Source organism: Diceros bicornis, chromosome 34 (genome assembly GCF_020826845.1).
Source record: "Diceros bicornis minor isolate mBicDic1 chromosome 34, mDicBic1.mat.cur, whole genome shotgun sequence".
NCBI lineage: Eukaryota > Metazoa > Chordata > Mammalia > Perissodactyla > Rhinocerotidae > Diceros > Diceros bicornis.
The window spans coordinates 32,356,331-32,373,880 of NC_080773.1; the positions used below are offsets into that span (position 1 = coordinate 32,356,331).

The window sequence follows — 17,550 nt, forward strand, 5'->3', positions numbered from 1 at the left end:
CTATAAGAGGGAGAGTCAGAGTTGGAACAGAAATTGGGCTGGCTAGTCTTCTGCCCTCTCCAAGCCTCATGTTCTGTCACAAGTGTCACTCTCTGGATTTGGGTTTAGCATGAAGAGGAGGCAGAGTGTATGGGGTCTGGTGAGACTCAGATCATCTGGAATGTCATACCCTGCAGTCTCTTCGGTCCCATCCTGCAGAGAGAACAGAGTGAGGCCCTGGAAGGGAGGTTCCTCTTCCTGTGGGGCCACAGATGAGGAAGTCGTGGTGAGTCACGCAGAGCCTGGATATTGTCACATTTCCAGCGTCTGTCTGTCTTGCAGGGCTCTGTGGACTTTATCAATCGTCTGCACCACTGGGCACCATGAAAGGCAGCATTAGAATCCCAATCCTCACTGTTCTTCTCTGCCTCGGTGAGTTTTGGGGGAAAAGGTGGGGTGTGGTCACCTCCCCTCCCAGGTCCTGGTCCCTGAGAGACCCCAAGACTCAGGCTCAGAGGGCATAGAACTACTTGGAGGAGGAGAGTGTGCTCAGCCCCAGATCTGACTCCGGTGCTCAGGGGCCCAGACCAGGCCTGGAGCTTCTATGTGCGGGTGCGGGGACATGATCTCACAGGGAACTCTCTTCTAGGGCTGTGTCGGGGCCTGTGGGATTGGGTACATGCAGGTGAGTCCTGCCCCACACCTCCTGGTTCAGACCAACAAGACCGCTGGGCAGCTGGGAGGAGCACAGAGGGTTTGCCTGAAAGTGACCAGCCTGGGGGGGAAGGGGCCTGGAGCGACAGCTGGGGAAGCTGAGGGGAGAAGGGCCCCCCTGACACTTCAGGTGGGATTCCTTTCTAGGAGCACCCCCCAAACCTTCCATCTGGGCTGACCCAGGCCCCACAGTCATCAGTGGGAGCCATGTGACCATCAGGTGTCAGGGGTCTCTGCAGGCTGATGTCTACCGTCTGTATAAAGAGAGGGTCCCTAAACCCTTGGACATAGAGGACCCACAAGACTCCAGCAACAAGATCAGTTTCTCCATCGAATCTATGAGATCACACACTGCAGGGCTGTATCAGTGTGCATATCACACTAGCAGGAATGGCTGGTGAAGCACAGTGACCCCCAGCCCCTGGTGGTAACAGGTAAGTGGGAGGAGCTGAGTCCCCTCTCACTGTGGGGTGCTCCTCACAGGCAGAAGGGAACAGAGTGTGGGCTCAGAGGATCTCAGCCCTCACAATCCACACCTGGGGTGTGTGGGCTGATGGTCCCCCCCTTCAACACAGCTCCCTTCTTGTCCCGTAGGAGTGTATGGTAGACCCTCCATCTCAGCCCAACCAGACCCTGTAGTGGCATCGGGAGAGAACGTGTCCCTCTCCTGTAGCTCAAAGTTCACATTGGACACTTTCCATCTGCTGAAGGAGGGAGGAGCTGACCCGACCAGACACATGGAATTGAGGATCCGTCCCGGAAGGAGGCAGGCTGTCTTCCCTGTGGGCCCTGTGAACACCTTCCATGGGGAGACCTACAGATGCTATCATTCTCCCAGCTCCTACTCCTACGTGTGGTCACACCCCAGCGACCCTCTGCATCTCCAGGTCACAGGTGAGGGCCCCCCTGATGCATTGATTTCCTGGGACCCCAAACTGACTGACCTCAGCTTTGTGCCCTGTGGGTGATAGGAGTTTGTGACATGGCCTCCTGGGGCCTGAACCACCGAGCAGGATCCTTCGGGAGGGACGAGTGAGTACTCTCACTGCAGGCGCCAATGGGCTATCTCGGGTGTGAATCTCCTTCGATGCCACTGTCCCCTTTTCTCCAGGCATGTACAGGGATCCCTCCCTCTGAGCCCAGCCAAACTTGCTGGTGCTATTTGGAGGCAATCTGACCCTCTAGCGTCACTCAGAGGCCTGGCCATGTTTAGAGCTCTGGAAGGACTGGACCCTCACTCCTGGCCTTCCCAGACACACATGCCATGTCCACACAGGCCCCATGTGGAGGTGCCAGGCCTCTGCAGAGCCGAAGATGGACCTGGGCTGGGATGTGGGCTGAAGGGGTGTGTATTTTGTTTGATGGACAGGTCTCTGCACTGGAGTTCTGCCTGGAGGGTGAGGGGACAGAATAAAAAATAATAATAATAAAAAACCCAAAGGAACCCATGGTTCTGGGCTCTAGTCCCAGCTCTGCCACTTTAGACTGGGTGACACGGGGGTCATGATTTACCTCTCTGTGAGGTAAACCAGTTTCCTCATCTGTGAAATGGGTGGGTGGGGGTGGCAGTTCCCTGTTGCATGACTTGCTGTGAGTTAGAAAACATGAATGCACAGACCCCAGCACAGGCCTGGCACACAGTAGGCACTCAATTAAATAGTATCACTGGCTCATTCATGATGTCACTCATGCCCAAGATCTCAAAGGGTACTTGAAGTCTCTGATTGGGGTCTCGGTGGCCTTTGTCTTGGTGCTTTCCCGCCTCCTCTTCCTCCTCCTGATCCGACACTGGCGTCAGGGCAAACACAGGAAATCGGATTAGTAAGGAACAGGGTGACCCAGGTCAGAGGAAGAGGTGGGCTAGGGCACCAGCGAGAGGGAAACTAAATAGATGGGAAGGTCAACTAGAAAAAGACTTTCCAGAATCTCAAATCAGAAAATTCAAAAGAAAACACTTAGTACAGGATGTATGTTTACATCTAAAGTGTCTTTCAGCTTTTCAACCTCAAGAAATATTGAAACATAAACAAAAGTATGTGTTAAGGTTTCCTTCTTTTCTCTCAAATCGCCTCTGGAGGGCAGGTGGTCATGACACCCCAGGACTGAGACTCTGCCCATTGTGACCCAGCCCAGAGACAGGCTGATCTCCAACTTCCTGCAGGGGTGGAAGGGCCAGAGCCCAAGGACAGAGGCCTGCAGATCAGGTAATTCCTGTCCTGAAGACCCCAGACTCCCACCCCACCCTTGGTCCCCTCTCTGCCCCTAACACTCCCGTCTCCGCCCCCAGCTCCAGCCCAGCTGCTGACACTGAGGAAGAGACCCTCTGTGATAGGAGAGGAGGGGCCTCCTTAGGGGGTGGGCACAGAGATTTCAGGAGGTCATGGGGGCATAGGTTGGGAGGGTCTGGGGATTCAGGGTGAGAAGGACTGAAATCCCACCCTGAGTGACCTTGAGCACGTCTCCTCACGACCTGGACCTCAGTAGCCCATCTGGGATCAGAGGGGGGCCTGCAGCCCTGAGAGATCTCAGAGAATCCTGCCAAGAGACGCACCCTGTGTTCTGCCCCAGCAGATGCTCCAGGGAAGGACACACAGCCTGAGGAGGGGGTGGAGCTGGACCATCAGGTGAGACCCCTGCTCCTATCCAGGCCACCAAGCACCTTCCTGCTGTCAAACTTAATCCAATTGACACTTTGCTGTCCTCACATCACCCAGCTCTCAGCAGCATCCCACACTGACCTCTCCTCTCAGGCACCCTGGATGCTCCTGCTGTGATGTCACTCATCCTGGTTTCTGTGACCTCATGGCCCCTCCTACGTGGCCCCCTGTCCTGGTTACTCATCCTCTGTCGGACCTGGTTGTTGGGGTGAGCCCCCAGGTCTCAAAAGGATGCATGAATAAGTGAATCACCTGCAAGTCCCCTAGCCCCCTTTCATTCATTCACCCAACAATGTGCACAGGGAGCTCACAGTGTACCTGGCTCCATTCAGGTGCTGCAGGTACAGCAGTGAGAAAACTACCTCCACACTCCTTGAGCTCCCCTCCTGGGTGAGAGACAGCATGCAACTATGAGGGTACCATTCTAGAATGCAAAGTGCTGTTAAGGAAGATAAAGCAAGGAAAAGGGATAGAATGCATGCAGGGGGCAAAGGAAACAGCAGGTGTAAATGTCCTCAGGCAGCAACATGCTTTTTCAGGAAGACTGGCCACATGGCTGAAGACAAATGAGTGAGAGAGATAACATGTTAGGATAAGAACCAGAACCGTAGAAAGTATCCAGATGTCCAATGCTCAGGACGTCCCTGAAGATTCCATCAGAAAGTGACCTCACTCTGTAACAGTGTGGATGGTTGACTGGAGGAGGTCAGCACTGGGGTCAGGGAGACACTGTTTCTGTCCCTCTGTCTCCCTCCAGCAGGGGCTCCAAGATGAAGACCCCCAGAGAGTGATGTACTCTGAAGTGAACCACTCTAGATCAAGACCCAGGTGGCGAGTGGCCACCTCTCCTTCCCCCATGTCAGAGGAATCGCTGGGCATGAAGGACAGGCAAGCAGAAGAGGACAGACAGGTAGACAGTCAGGCAGGTCCCATCCTTTCCAGGCCCCCAAGCTGACCCTACCCCAAGCACATACCAATCCCGCCATTCTTCCCCTGCTCCAGGCTGCTGCATCTGAAGCCCCCGAAGACATGGCCTATGCCCAGCTGAACCATTTGGCCTTCCGAGGGGAGACAACACCCCCTTCCTCCCAGTCAGAGGACCCCCCATCAAAGTCAAGTGTGTATGCTGCTCTGGCCATCCACTAGACCAGGAAGGACCCCAACCCCACCCTCCAGGGAGGGAGACGGCAGGGACCCCAGAAGGCACATGATCTTCCCCCACTGGACACTCATCTAATGACCTCCTATCAGCCTGACTCATAACATAGACCACCAGGAGCTTCTGGGACTTTTTGGGAGTCACCCTGTTTGGCTATCATGATAACTAATATCCCCACATTTGGACATAAAGCAGCAGACTTCTCAATAAGCCAGAAGTGAAATGAGAAATCCAAAACAAAAGTGAGAAAATGTTTTAAATTGAAAGATAATGTAACTATGGCGCATCTAACCTATGAAATGGGAAAATTAAGAACCATGAATGAATATATTAGAAAAGGAAAGCATTGAAAAATCAGTGACCTAAGCTGTTTTACTAAGAATTTATAAATAGAATGGCAATTTATTCCAAATGAAGGTAGAAGGAGGGAAATAATAATGACAAAAGTAGCTACTAATGTGGACAAACAAAAAAATAGAGAAAAGTCAGTAAAGCCAGAAATCTCCTCCTTGAAAGCATTAAATCATACTTATAAATCCCAGCCACAAAGCTTAGGAAGAAAAAGAGAGAGAAGGCGCACGTTACATTATCATGATGGCATCACAGATCCTACAGACTTTAAGTTGATAATAGATGGGTTTAAAGACCTAATTTAAAGATTTAAAGATATTAAATAGATAATTGATCTATGATCAATTTTATGTCAGTATATTAGAAAATGTACATGAAATGGGCAAAATCCTCAAAAATACAATTTACCAAAATGATGGGCATAAAAATAAATAGGAGATGTGATGACCTTATATATTAAATATGTTGAATCTGTAATTAAAATTTTCCCCAAAAGTGAACTCTCTGTCTGGAAAACTTTACTGGTGAATGCTTCCAAACACATATGCAGGTAGGAAATACACACATACACACACCTGGACACACAGACACACACAGGGATACGTACAGGGACACATATACGTACATACACAAAGACATACACAAATGGCCACACACGCATATGTACACAGAAGGATACACATGCATAGATATACATACCAAACTTACATAACCTTCTCCTGAAAATAGAGAAGGAGGCAATATTCATCCCAACACATTTTATCAGGCCAGAAAAAAATTGATACCAAAACCTGACAAGGAAACTACAAAATGGGAAAATCACAGGAAGCTCTCTCAATGGAACTTACCTGTAGATGTCTACACAAAATATTCCCAAACAAGAGTCAGCGATATACAAAATGGGTAACGTATCATGACCATGCTGGTATGTCTTTTTTTTAGAAATGCATGATTGATTTCCTATTCAAAAATCAATCACTTCAAACATAAAAGAAGAAATAGACAAATGATCATATCAACACATTCAAGGCTTCTAATAAAATACATCACCATTTATAATGAAAAAAAAAAAAACTCCTCAGAGATGAAAGGGAATTTCCTATCATTTACTGAAGCATCTTTAAAAATCTACACTAGAAATAATTTTTACCAGTAAAATCTTGAAATCTTTCCGCCTGTGACTGAGAATGGGACAAGAATGTTCACTATGAACTTCTCTACTCAGCAGGGCTCTGGAACAACCAACCAAACAAATAAAGCAAAAAAAAAAAAGAATGCATGATAATCACTGAATAGATGGAATAAAACTATATTACTCACAGATTACAAAATTTTGTACATGGAAAATCCAAAATAATATAAACATCTATTATTCTAACTTGGAAAGAACTTATCCAAAGTCACTGGATACATAACCAATATATAAAGATCAGTTGCATTTTAGACTTCCAGTTTTGGACAAAGAGGAAGTAGAGGTTTGTCTCCCTAATCCCCATAAGGAACAGAAAACTCCTGGACCTTGTGTATACAACAAACATGAGAATGCTCCAGAAAGTGGAGAGAAGGAAGCAGGTGGGCTAAGACTGTTAGGACCCCAGGAGTGACACAGTTGGTGTCAAAGGAGCCATGTGGGGACCTGGACTGTACCCTCCACCTGACAATAAAGAGTCAGTAAGACGGAGACAAGAGGGTCAGAGTCAGTGGTAGGAAACGTGATGATGGAATCAAGAGGCTGCAGTGATGGAAGGAAGGGATCAGGACCCAGTGCTGCAGGCATCTCTGGGAGCTGGGAAAGGCCGGGAAACTGATTCTCACTGCAGAGCCACCAAAAGCAGCCACCTCTGCTGACACTTCGACATTAGCCCAGGGAGACTGATTTTATACCTCAGAACTTGGAAACTTAGGCAGCCACTTAAGCACTTTTAATTCATGTTTCCATGATATATTCATCCTTTTACTTTTCACCTGTCCACATCATTGTATTAAAGTGACCCTCTGGTAGACTGCATAGAGTTAGGTCATACTTGTATCTGTTAATCCAATCCTATGATCCCTGCCATTTGATTGTGCTTGCTATCATTATATTTAATGTAATTATTGAAGATTCTTTTCAGGTTCACCATTTATTGTTTGTTTTCTGCTTGTTCTCTCTGTTGTTTTTTCTTCTGTTTTCCCTTTCCTGACTTCTTTCGGCTTTTTGGGATACTTTTTGCATTTCATTTTAATTTATCTATTGGAGTTCTAACTGTAACTCTTTGCATGTTGTTTCTTAAGTGGCTGTTGCAGGTAGTATAATATATACACCCAGTTTCACAGGGTCCACGTAGAATTAACACTTTATCACTTCAGGAGAAATGTAGAAACCCTAACACCCTATAGATCCTTTCACCCCCATCCCTCTACGCTGTAGCTTTTCTGTGTGTTACATCTGCACATGTTAAAAACCCACCAGACAATGTTAACAGCTTTGCTTTCGACAGCCAAACACACTTTAAAGAACGTAAGAGGATAAAAATACACTTACATTTACCTAGATATTTACCATTTTTCACTCTTCCTTTATTCTTGAATTTCCAAATTTCCCTCTAGAATTATTTTCCTTTCTGCCGGAAGAACTTACCTTACTTCTTTTAGAGCAGGTCTATTGGCAACAAATTCTCTCAGTGTTCTTTCCTCTCAGAATCACTTTATTTCATTTCCATTACTGAAGAATATATCCAGAATTTCAATATTGGCTCTTCTTCCCTCTCAGAACATTAACATCTTCAGACCACGATGGTTTCTGATGTGAAATCTGTAATCATTCAAATACATTTTCCTCTGTGTTTCATGGCATGTTTCTCTGGATGGTTTCAACTCTTTTTTTTTCCTTTTGCATTCTCAAAAATTTGATTATGATTATGATGTGAGTGGGCATGGTTTTTAAAGCTTATCCTATTTTCATTCGATGAGCATCTTGAACGTGTATTTTTGTGACTTGCAACAAATCTCTGAAATGGCCAGCTACATATTTCTTCAAATACTTTTTCTTCATTAATATCATCTCCTTTTGCTGTGAGATCAATGATACAAATTGTCTTACACATCCCTGAGTGTGTGTTCATCTTTTAAGGCCTTTTTTGCCTCCAACCCATGCTCTCGCCCAGTGCCTGGAGAAAGAATTCACAGTATGAGATGAAGGCTTCTGTCCAGGAAAGGAAGTGGCAAAGTGGAGGCAGAAATGACTCAGAGGTTTTGAAGGAGGGCGATGAAGAAAAAAGATGGTGCTGTCTCACAGAAACAAAGAAGTCAGTGAAGGGAAGTGTTTGTGGGGAAGAAAATCCACAATCCCAGGTCAGAAGAGAGGGCTGTGCTTTCTTCTGAAAAATGGTGATCAGTCTTCTAAACATCTCCCCAGGATCCTTCTCCTCCAGGGTCCTCCTCCCTGTGATGGCCCCACTGGCTCCTCCAGGCACCAAGGCAGAGAGTGGAACAGACTTCACTTCCTCACTCTCTTGTCCCTCACTTCCAATTATCAAATCACCACCACTATGCCCCTTGAGTCCTTCTTCTTCTTCTTCTTGTTTTTTTTTTTTTTGAGAGGAAGGCAGCCCTGAGCTAACATCCATGCCAATCCTCCTCTTTTTGCTGAGGAAGACCAGCCCTGAGCCAACGTCTATTGCCAATCCTCCTCCTTTTTCTCCCCAAAGCCCCAGTAGATATCTGTATGTCATAGTTGCACATCTTTCTAGTTGCTGTATGTGGGACGCCGCCTCAGCACTGCTGAACAAGCTGTACGTTGGTGCGTGCCCAGGATGCGAACTCGGGCTGCCAGTAGCGGAGCATGCGCACTCAACTGCCAAGCCACGGGGCCGGCCCGAGTCCTTCTTAACAATATCCTGATCCATAGCAAGTCTCAGGGCATTTCATCTGTGTCATCACACCAGCCTCCTTCCTGGTCCTCCAATCCAGGCCCCCACTCCTTCCTCCAGTTCATTCATTTCACTGCCTCCAAAGGACCCTTTTAATAATCCTGTCTGGTGTGGTCTTGCCCTGCTCAAAACCCTTCCACCAGTTTCCATCTTCAAAAAGGATACAAATTGCACCACTTGATGTTCAGGGCTGTGAATGATCAGGTCTGAGCTAAACTCACAGCCCCAGCAAACACAACTCTCCTCCTCAACCAAACTCATCACAGTTACCCACACACACTCCCAAACACACACACAGACTGAGCTACTTAACAATTCTGTGCCTTCCTCAGGCTGCTCCCTCAGCCAGTCTGACCTAACCCACTCCTTTCCAACCTGCCGGACCTACGAGCCATCCTGTCTCATTCCACTCGACTGTAAATGTGCTTTGTGTTATAGGTTTGTGTAAGGGTTATATGAGAAAATTACATAACTTAAAATACTGATCAACATACCACCCAGGGGTCAGATTGATGTTGGAGTTTTATTATCAATAGAGTTCTTGCATTACATTATGTACATAGTGGTAGTCTTTTTAAAACAGAAATCTGTTCATACTGTCTGTTGCTTAAAATCTTCCCATTGCATTTAAGATGAAATCCAAAGTACTTGCATGGTGTTGAAGATCCTGTGTGACAAGACCCAGCCTTCTTCTGATTGCTCTCAATTCTGAGCAGAGCTCAGATCTTTCTGGGCAAGGATGACCCACCGCCACCTCTGGGCTAACCATGCTCATGCCTTGGGTCACTCCTTCCCCAAAAGATCCCTCACAGCCAGGACGTAAGTTGTCAGACATCTACCTGTTATTGAATTTCATTGTCCCCTGTTTTCACCCGACTTGTATTAAAACAAGACTCTAACGTAACTGTTTGCCACTAAATATCTGTTCTGTCTGTCTTCATTCATCTGAACCCATGAGTCCAGGGAAAGACTCTGTCAGCTTCACCAATGACTCTCCAGCACCCAGAACCATCACTGGACATGGGAACTGCTCGATAAATATTGACTGACTTCCTGGCAGATGAAGGAGAGGAAGAAAATTAGCATTTACAGAAGCTCAGCAAAGGGAAGTGAGTTGCCCCAGGTCACAAAGTCTCTATAAGAGGCAGAGTCAGAGTTGGAACAGAAATTGAGCTGGTCCTCCCCTGCCCTCACCAAGCCTCATGTTCTGGGACAAATGTCACTCTCTGGATTTGGGTTTGGCATGAGGTGTAGGCAGAGTGTGTGGGGTCTAATGAGTCTCAGATCGGCTATGAACGATCCCCAGACCTGCTGTCTCTTCAGAATCATCCTTCAGGGAGAGCAGAGTAAGGGCCTGGCAGGGGCTGTTCCCCTTCCTGTGAGGCCACAGATGAGGAACCTGTGACGTGTCACACACAGCCTGGACCTTCTCACACTCCATACGTCCGTCTGTCCTGCTGGGCTCTGTGGTCTTTTTAAGTCATCTGGACCAACCATGGGAGGCAGGGCCAGGACACCTACTCTCACTGCCCTTCTCTGTCTTGGTGAGTTTTTGGGGAAAACAGGAACATAGGATTTCCTCCCCTCCAGGTCTTAGTCCCTGAGAGACTCCAAGACTCAAGAGGCTCAGTGAGAGAGAACTTTTGGGGGTGGGAGAGTGTTCTAGCCCCAGATATGACCCCAGCGCTCAGGGGCTCAGACCAGGCCTGGAGCTTCTATGTATGGGTGAGTGGACATGCTCTCACAGGAAACTCTCTTCCAGGGCTGTGTCAGGGCCCATGGGACAGTGTACAGGCGGGTGAGTCCTCCCCCACACCTCCTGCTTCAGACAAAGGAACTCCTCCCGGGCAGCTTGGTGGAAGTCAGAGGGTCTGGGCTAATGGGACCAGTCGGGGAGGGTCCTGGAGTGACAGTTGGGGAAGCACAGGGGAGAAGGGCTCCCCTGACACTTCAGGTCTGATTCCTTTTCAGGATCCCTCCCCAAACCCTCCATCTGGGCTGACCCAGGACCCATGGTCACTAGGGGGAGCCCTGTCACCATCTGGTGTCAGGGGTCTCTGCCAGCTGATGTCTATCATCTGTATAAAGAGAGGGTCTCTAAACCCTTGTATACAGAGGCCCCACAGCATTCCAGCAACAAGATCAGTTTCTGCATCGAACCTGTGAGCACACACACTGCAGGGCTCTATCAGTGTGCATATAACACCAGCAGGAATGGCTCATCAGAGCGCAGTGAACCCCTGCCACTGGTGGTGACAGGTAAGGGGGAAGAGCCAGATCCCCTCCCACTGGGAGGGGTGCTCCTCCCAGGCAGAAGGGAACAGAGTGTGGGCTCAGGAGACCTCAGCCCTCACAGTCCACACCTGGGGTATGTGGGCTAATGGTCCCCCCTTTAACACAGCTCCTTCCTTCTCCATCAGGAGAGTATGGTGCACCCTCCCTCTCAGCCCACCCGGGACGTGTGGTGGCAAAAGGAGGGAATGTGTCCCTCTCCTGTAGCTCAGAGTCCACAGTGGACACTTTCCATCTGCTGAAGGAGGGAGGAGCTGACCCGCCCCGACACATGGAATTGAGGACCTATCCTGGGATGGGACAAGCTGTCTTCCCTCTGGGCCCTGTGAACACCTCCCATGGGGGGACCTACAGATGCTATGGTTCTCACAGCTCCTACCCGTATGCGTGGTCTCACCCCAGCCACCCTCTGCATCTCAAGGTGACAGGTGAGGGCATCCCTGAGACCCCAAAATGACTGACCTAAGCTGTGTGCCCACTGGAGCCCTGTGTGTAATGGGGACGTGGTGACATGGCCTCCTGGGGCCTGAACCACAGAGCAGGAAGTTTGGAGAGGGACCAGTGAGAACAGTCACTGCAGGCCCCAGTGGGCAAAGTGGGCTGTGCATCCCCTTCAATGCCACTGTCCCTTCTCTCCAGGCGTGTACAGGGAGCCCTCCCTCTCAGCCCATCCTGGCTCCCTGGTGCTCTCTGGAGACAACCTGACCCTCCAGTGTCACTCAGAGGCTGGCTTTAAGAGATTTGCTCTGACGAAAGTCAAGGGGCTCACAACCCCCCAGCGTCTTCATGGGCAGCAGAGCCCCGACTTCCCCCTGGGCCATGTGAACAGCACCCACGGGGGCCAGTACAGATGCTTTGGTAGACACAACGTCTCCTATGCGTGGTCACACCCCAGCGCCCCCCTGGACATCCTGATCGCGGGTGAGGAGCCCCTGCCCTGCCCAATGTCCTGATTGTCAACTCAGGGCCCTGGGCCCAGGGTCACCCCTGGTGGTGATGGGGTCCAGGGAGACGGTCCTGGAGCAGCAGCGATATGGGGCAGTGGTCTAGGGTTGAGAGTGAGAAAGGGGGAGTGAGGGGCAAGGAGATAAAAGAGACCCACCCAGAGAGACAGAGACGTGCTGAGAGGGGGTCACAGACAGTCAGTGGAGAGAGAATGATGATCCCTCAGCTCAGGGTCAAGGGCTTATGGGGGGACAAAGCTCTCTAGAAGCACGATCTTCCTCTCCCCCAGGAATGTATGAGAAACCCTCCCTCTCAGCCCAGCCGGGGCCCTCAGTGTCCTGGGGAGAGAACGTTACTCTGCAGTGCCGCTCTGAGATCTGGTTGGATGCCTTCCTTCTGTCCAAGGAGGGGTCACTTGCTCCTCCCCAGCGCCTTCATCTGCAGGACAAGGCTCCACCCTTTCAGGCCAACTTCACCATCAGTTCTGTGACCTCAGACCATGAGGGGACTTACAGGTGCTACAGTTCAGACAGCACCTCTCCCTACCTGTTATCAGCCCCCAGTAACGCCCTGGATCTTCGGGTCTCAGGTGAGGAGCCCCAGTTGTGCACTTGTGTCCTCACGGTCAGTTCAAGGTCCTGTCCCCAGGGCAGCTCTGGGCTGGGATGGGAGTAAGGGGGTCACAGAAGGAGACTCAGCCAGAGGGGAATCTCACCTCTCAGAGGGATGGAAAAAGCCAGAGCAACTCCCATCCCAGCCTCATCCTCATCCTCAACCTTGAGGTCCAGATACCTTTGTACTGAGTGGAGGTGGCTGCAGAGGACTCAGGGCTGACCAAAAGGAGAAAAGGCCAGAGGCACCCCCTCCTGATCCTCCTCTGGTCTCCAGTCCTAGTAGCCCCTGATCCAGAGAGACCACATGAGTGGTGACTAGCAGAGGCTCGAAGCCCAGAGGGACCACAATGATCTGCTCTGACATGGTTTGTCTTCCAGTGGGCTGGATGTCGGGCAGAGAAGCCAGGGAGGTGGGGTGCACGGAGCTCCATGGACTCTGAGGCTGGGAAAATGTCAGGTGGGGCAGTCATGGCAAAGAGAGATCTTGGAGCTCACCTTGGGGGATAAGCATTTGGGCTAAAAGGGGGAGAACCAGCCCCACCATCACCTCTAGTCCTGATCCCCATGAGGCTCTGAGGATGGACTCTCCTCCACGGAGTCAGGCACATGGTGGGGTAATTGAGGGTCTCTGTGGGGAGGTGGTAGGTGGGAGGAGCTCAGGTCCTGTCTTGGATCAGCCACTTCCTGAGACGGTGACCTGAGAAAAGTTCACCTTCTCACTGGGACAGATTTCTCCACTTGCAGAGGACAAGAATCCTGCTTGGACACCGTGTGTTGACACAGACGGTGTCTGAGATCTCCTCCATAAGCTCAGGGGCGCTCAGCCTTCCCAGGAGCAGCTGTGGAGTTAGGGAAAGAACACCCCCTGGGTTCAAACCCAGCTCTGCTACTTCCCACCTGTGGATCTTGGGCATGTCATGGTACTCTCCGAGTCCCAGGTTCCTCTCTGCACAACAAGCCTCCTGCCACCTCCTTCAGAGTGAAAGCCCTCAGCCTGGGGCCTGGCCCTGTTAGAGCTCAGGGAGGACAGAGCCCTCCCTCCCACCCTTCCCAGACACACAAGCTCCATGTCCACAGAGGCCCCATGTGTGGATGCCAGGACTCTGCAGAGCGGGAGATGGACCTGGGCTGGGAGAGGAGGAGCAGGGGGAAGGATAGGGTTTGGTGCACAGGTCTCTGCACTGTTGTTCTCCTCGGAGTGTAAGGAGACAGCACACACACACACACACAGAAAAGCAATCCCACAGTCCTGAGCTCCAGTCCCAAGTCTGCCACTTCAGGCTGGGTGACCTGGGCCACATGATTTACCTCTCTGTGCCTCAGTTTCCTCATCTGTGAAATGGGTGGTTGGGGGAGGGCAGTTCTTTGTTGCATGATTGTTGTGAATTAGAGGAGATGAATGCACAGACCCCAGCACGTGCCTGGGACACAGATGCGTTCCATTAAATAGCATCTTTGGCTCATTCATGTCATCACTTGTGTCCAAGGTCTCAAATCGTACCTGAACGCTCTGATTGGGGTCTCGGTGACCTTTGTCCTGCTGATTTCCGTTCTTCTCTTGCTCCGCCTCATCTGGCATCAGGGCAAACACAGGATGCTGGGTGAGTAGAGAACAGGGTGACCTGGGTCACAGGAGGAGGTAGGCTTAGGGCACCAGAGAGGGAAACCAAATAGATGGGAAGGACACGCGAGGAAGACCTTCCCAGATTCTCAAATCAGAAAATCTTAAAGAAAACACTTAATACAGCACATGTCCACATTTAAGGTGTTCTTTCAGCTTTTAAAACTCATAAAATATTGAAACATACACAAAAGTAAGTGTTCAAGTTTCCTCCTTTCCTCTCGAATCCCATGTGGAGGGCGGATGGTCATGACCTCCCAGGGCTGAGACTCTGTCCATCATGACCTTGCCCAGAGACAGGCTGATCTCCAACTTCCCGCAGGGGCTGCAGACCCAGAGCCCAAGGACAGAGGCCTGCAGATCAGGAAATTCCTGTCCTGAAGTCCCCAGAGTCCCACCCAGCCCTAGGTCCCTCTCTGCCCCTAACACTCCCGTCTCCTCCCCCAGCTCCAGCCCAGCTGCTGAGGCCCAGGAAGAGACCCTCTGTGAGAGGAGAGGAGGGCCCCCCCTGGGGGGGGGCACAGGGATTTCAGGAGGCCATGGGAGGCTGGGCTGGCAGGGTCTGGGGATTCGGGGTTAGAAGGACTGAAATCCCACCCTGATAGACCTCAGGCACATCTCCTCACCCCTGGACCTCAGTGGCCCATCTGGGAGCAGAGGGGGGCTGCAGCCCTGAGAGATCTCAGAGAATCCTGCCAAGAAACACACCTCTTGTTCTGCCCCAGCAGATGCTGCCGTGAAGGACACACAGCCTGAGGAGGGGGTGGAGCTGGAGCATCAGGTGAGAACCCTGCTCCTGTGCAGACCACCAGGGACCTTCCTGTTGCCAAACTTAACCCAATGGTCACTTCCTGTCCTCACATCCCCAGCTCTCAGCAGCGCCCCACAGTGACCTCTCCTCTTGGGCACCCTGGGTCGTCCTGCTGTAACTTCACTCCTCCTGGTTCCTGTGACCTCATGGCTCCTCCTATGTGGCCCCGTCTCCTGGTTCCTCACCCTCTGTCTGACTTTCTGTTTGTTGGGGTGCACCCCTAAGGCTCAAGAGGATACATGAATGAATGAATCACCCACAAGTTCCCTGGGCCCCCTTCATTCATTAACCCAACAATATGCACAGTGAGCTCACTGTTTACCCAACTCCATTCAGGTGCTGCTGGTGCAGCAGTGAGAAAACTGTGTCCAAACTCCTTGAGCTCACCTCGTGGGTGAGAGTCAACATGCAAACATGTAGGTAGCATCCTAGAGTGCAAAGTGCTGTTAAGGAAGATAAAGTAAGGAAAGGGGATAGAGTTCATGAGGGGTGCAGAGTAAACAGCAGATGCAAAGGTCCTGAGGCAGCAGCATGCTTTTTCAGGCAGATGGGCCGTGTGGTTGGAGCCAAATGACCGAGAGATAGCATGTTAGCATAAGAACCAGAACCGTAGAAAGCATCCAGATGTCCAAGGCTCAGGACGTCCCTGAGGATTCCATCAGGAAGTGACCTCACTCTGTAACAGAGTGGACAGTTGACTGGAGGAGGTCAGCAGTGGGGTCAGGGAGACACTGTTTCTGTCCCTCTGTCTCCCTCCAGCAGGGCCCCCACGATGAAGACCCCCAGGGAGTGACATACGCCCAGATGAACCACTCAAGATCAAGACTCAGGTGGGGGGTGGCCACCTCTCGTTCCCCGCTGTCAGAGGAATCACTGGACACTAAGACCACACAAGCAGAAGAGGACAGACAGATGGACAGTCAGGTGCGTATCATCCTTTCCCGGACTTCAGGCTGCCCCCTACCCATGCACACACCTATCTCCCCTACTCTCCCCTTGTTCCAGGCTGCCGCATCTGCGGTCCCCCAGGATGTGACCTACGCCCAGTTGAACCACTTGAGCGTCAGACAGGAGATGACACCCCCTTCCTCCCAGCCAGAGGAGCCCCCAGCAGAGCCCAGTGTGTATGCTGCTCTGGCCATCCAGAAGAATGACCGAGCGCAGGAATGACCAGTCCAGGAATGACCCAGACCCACTCTCCAGGGAGGGAGACTGCAGAGACCCCAGAAGGCATGGGAGCTTCCCCTAGTGGACACCTCCTAGTGACCCCCAGCCAGCCTGGACTCCTAACATGGACCACCAGGGGCTTCTGGGACAGTTTGGGAGTCACCTGATTCTGAATTCAAAGATAACAGATATCCTCACATTTGGGGAATAAAGCAACAGACTTCTCAATAATCCATGAGTGAAATGAGAAATCCAAAACAGAAGAGAGAGAATATTTTAAACTGAATAATAATGTAAATATTACACATAAAACTGACCAAATGTGAAAAGTAAGAACCGCTAATGAATGAATATCTTAGAAAAGAAAAGCCTAAAAAAAAAAAAAAAAAGTCACCTAAGCTAATTATACCAAGACTTTAGAAAAAGAATAGCAAATTATTCTAAATGAAGGTAGAAGGAGGGAAATAATAATGACGTGAGTAGCTACTAATGAGGACAGAAAAAAAAAAGATAAAAGTCAATAAAGCCAAAAAATTCATACTTGAAAACATTAACCACACTTATAAATCCCAGCCACAATGCCCAAGGAAAAGAGAAGGTACACATTATAGTATCAGAACAGTATCATAGGTCCTACAGACTTTAAGTATATAAGAGAGCATTATGAGCAATTTTATGCTAATACACAAGAAAATGTGGACTAAATGGACAGAATCCTCAAAAATACAATTTACCAAAATGATGGAAATAAAAATGAATAGGAAATCTGAATTGTCATATATGTTGAGTCTGTTGAATCTATAATTAAGAATTTTCCCACAAAATGAACTCTGATTCTAGAAAGTTTCACTGGGGAATGCTTCCAAATACTTATGCACTCATGACATACACATGTACACACATCTGGACACACACACATACATATACTTATATACAGACACACATATATGAACACACACATGCAAAACTTACACAAGCTTCTCCTGAAAATAGAGAACGAGGCAATATTCCTCCCAACACTTTTTATCAAGCCACAAAAAAATTGATACCAAAACCTGACAAGGAAACTACAAAATGGGAACATCACAGGAAGCTCTCTCACAGGAACTTAGCTGTAGATTCCTACACAAAATATTCCCACACAACATTCAGCGATATATAAAATGGATATTTTATCATGACCATGCTGGTATGCATGGTTGGTTTCATATTCAAAAATCAATCAATACATTTCAATCATAAAAGAAGAAATAGAAAAAAGTGATCATAGCAACAGATTCAAAACTTATGACAAAATACATAACTGTGTATAAGAAAAAGAAACTTCTC

At 49.5% G+C, this 17,550-nt stretch overlaps 1 protein-coding gene and 1 pseudogene across 1 annotated transcript; both read left to right on the forward strand.

The window, feature by feature from the left end:
- Nucleotides 1–294: 294 nt before the first annotated feature.
- Nucleotides 295–5,360, forward strand: LOC131397415 (leukocyte immunoglobulin-like receptor subfamily B member 4; annotated as a pseudogene).
- Nucleotides 5,361–9,920: 4,560 nt separating this feature from the next.
- On the forward strand, nt 9,921–16,601 carry LOC131397416 (leukocyte immunoglobulin-like receptor subfamily B member 3). The gene is made up of 13 exons (XM_058530266.1): nt 9,921–10,315; nt 10,534–10,569; nt 10,743–11,030; nt 11,192–11,491; nt 11,703–11,984; nt 12,298–12,597; nt 13,192–13,236; nt 14,110–14,223; nt 14,512–14,617; nt 14,691–14,728; nt 14,969–15,024; nt 15,814–15,978; nt 16,060–16,601. The coding sequence occupies exons 1-13, from the start codon at nt 10,267–10,269 to the stop codon at nt 16,222–16,224; spliced, it is 1,944 nt and encodes a 647-aa protein (XP_058386249.1). The 5' UTR covers nt 9,921–10,266; the 3' UTR covers nt 16,225–16,601.
- Nucleotides 16,602–17,550: the final 949 nt, after the last annotated feature.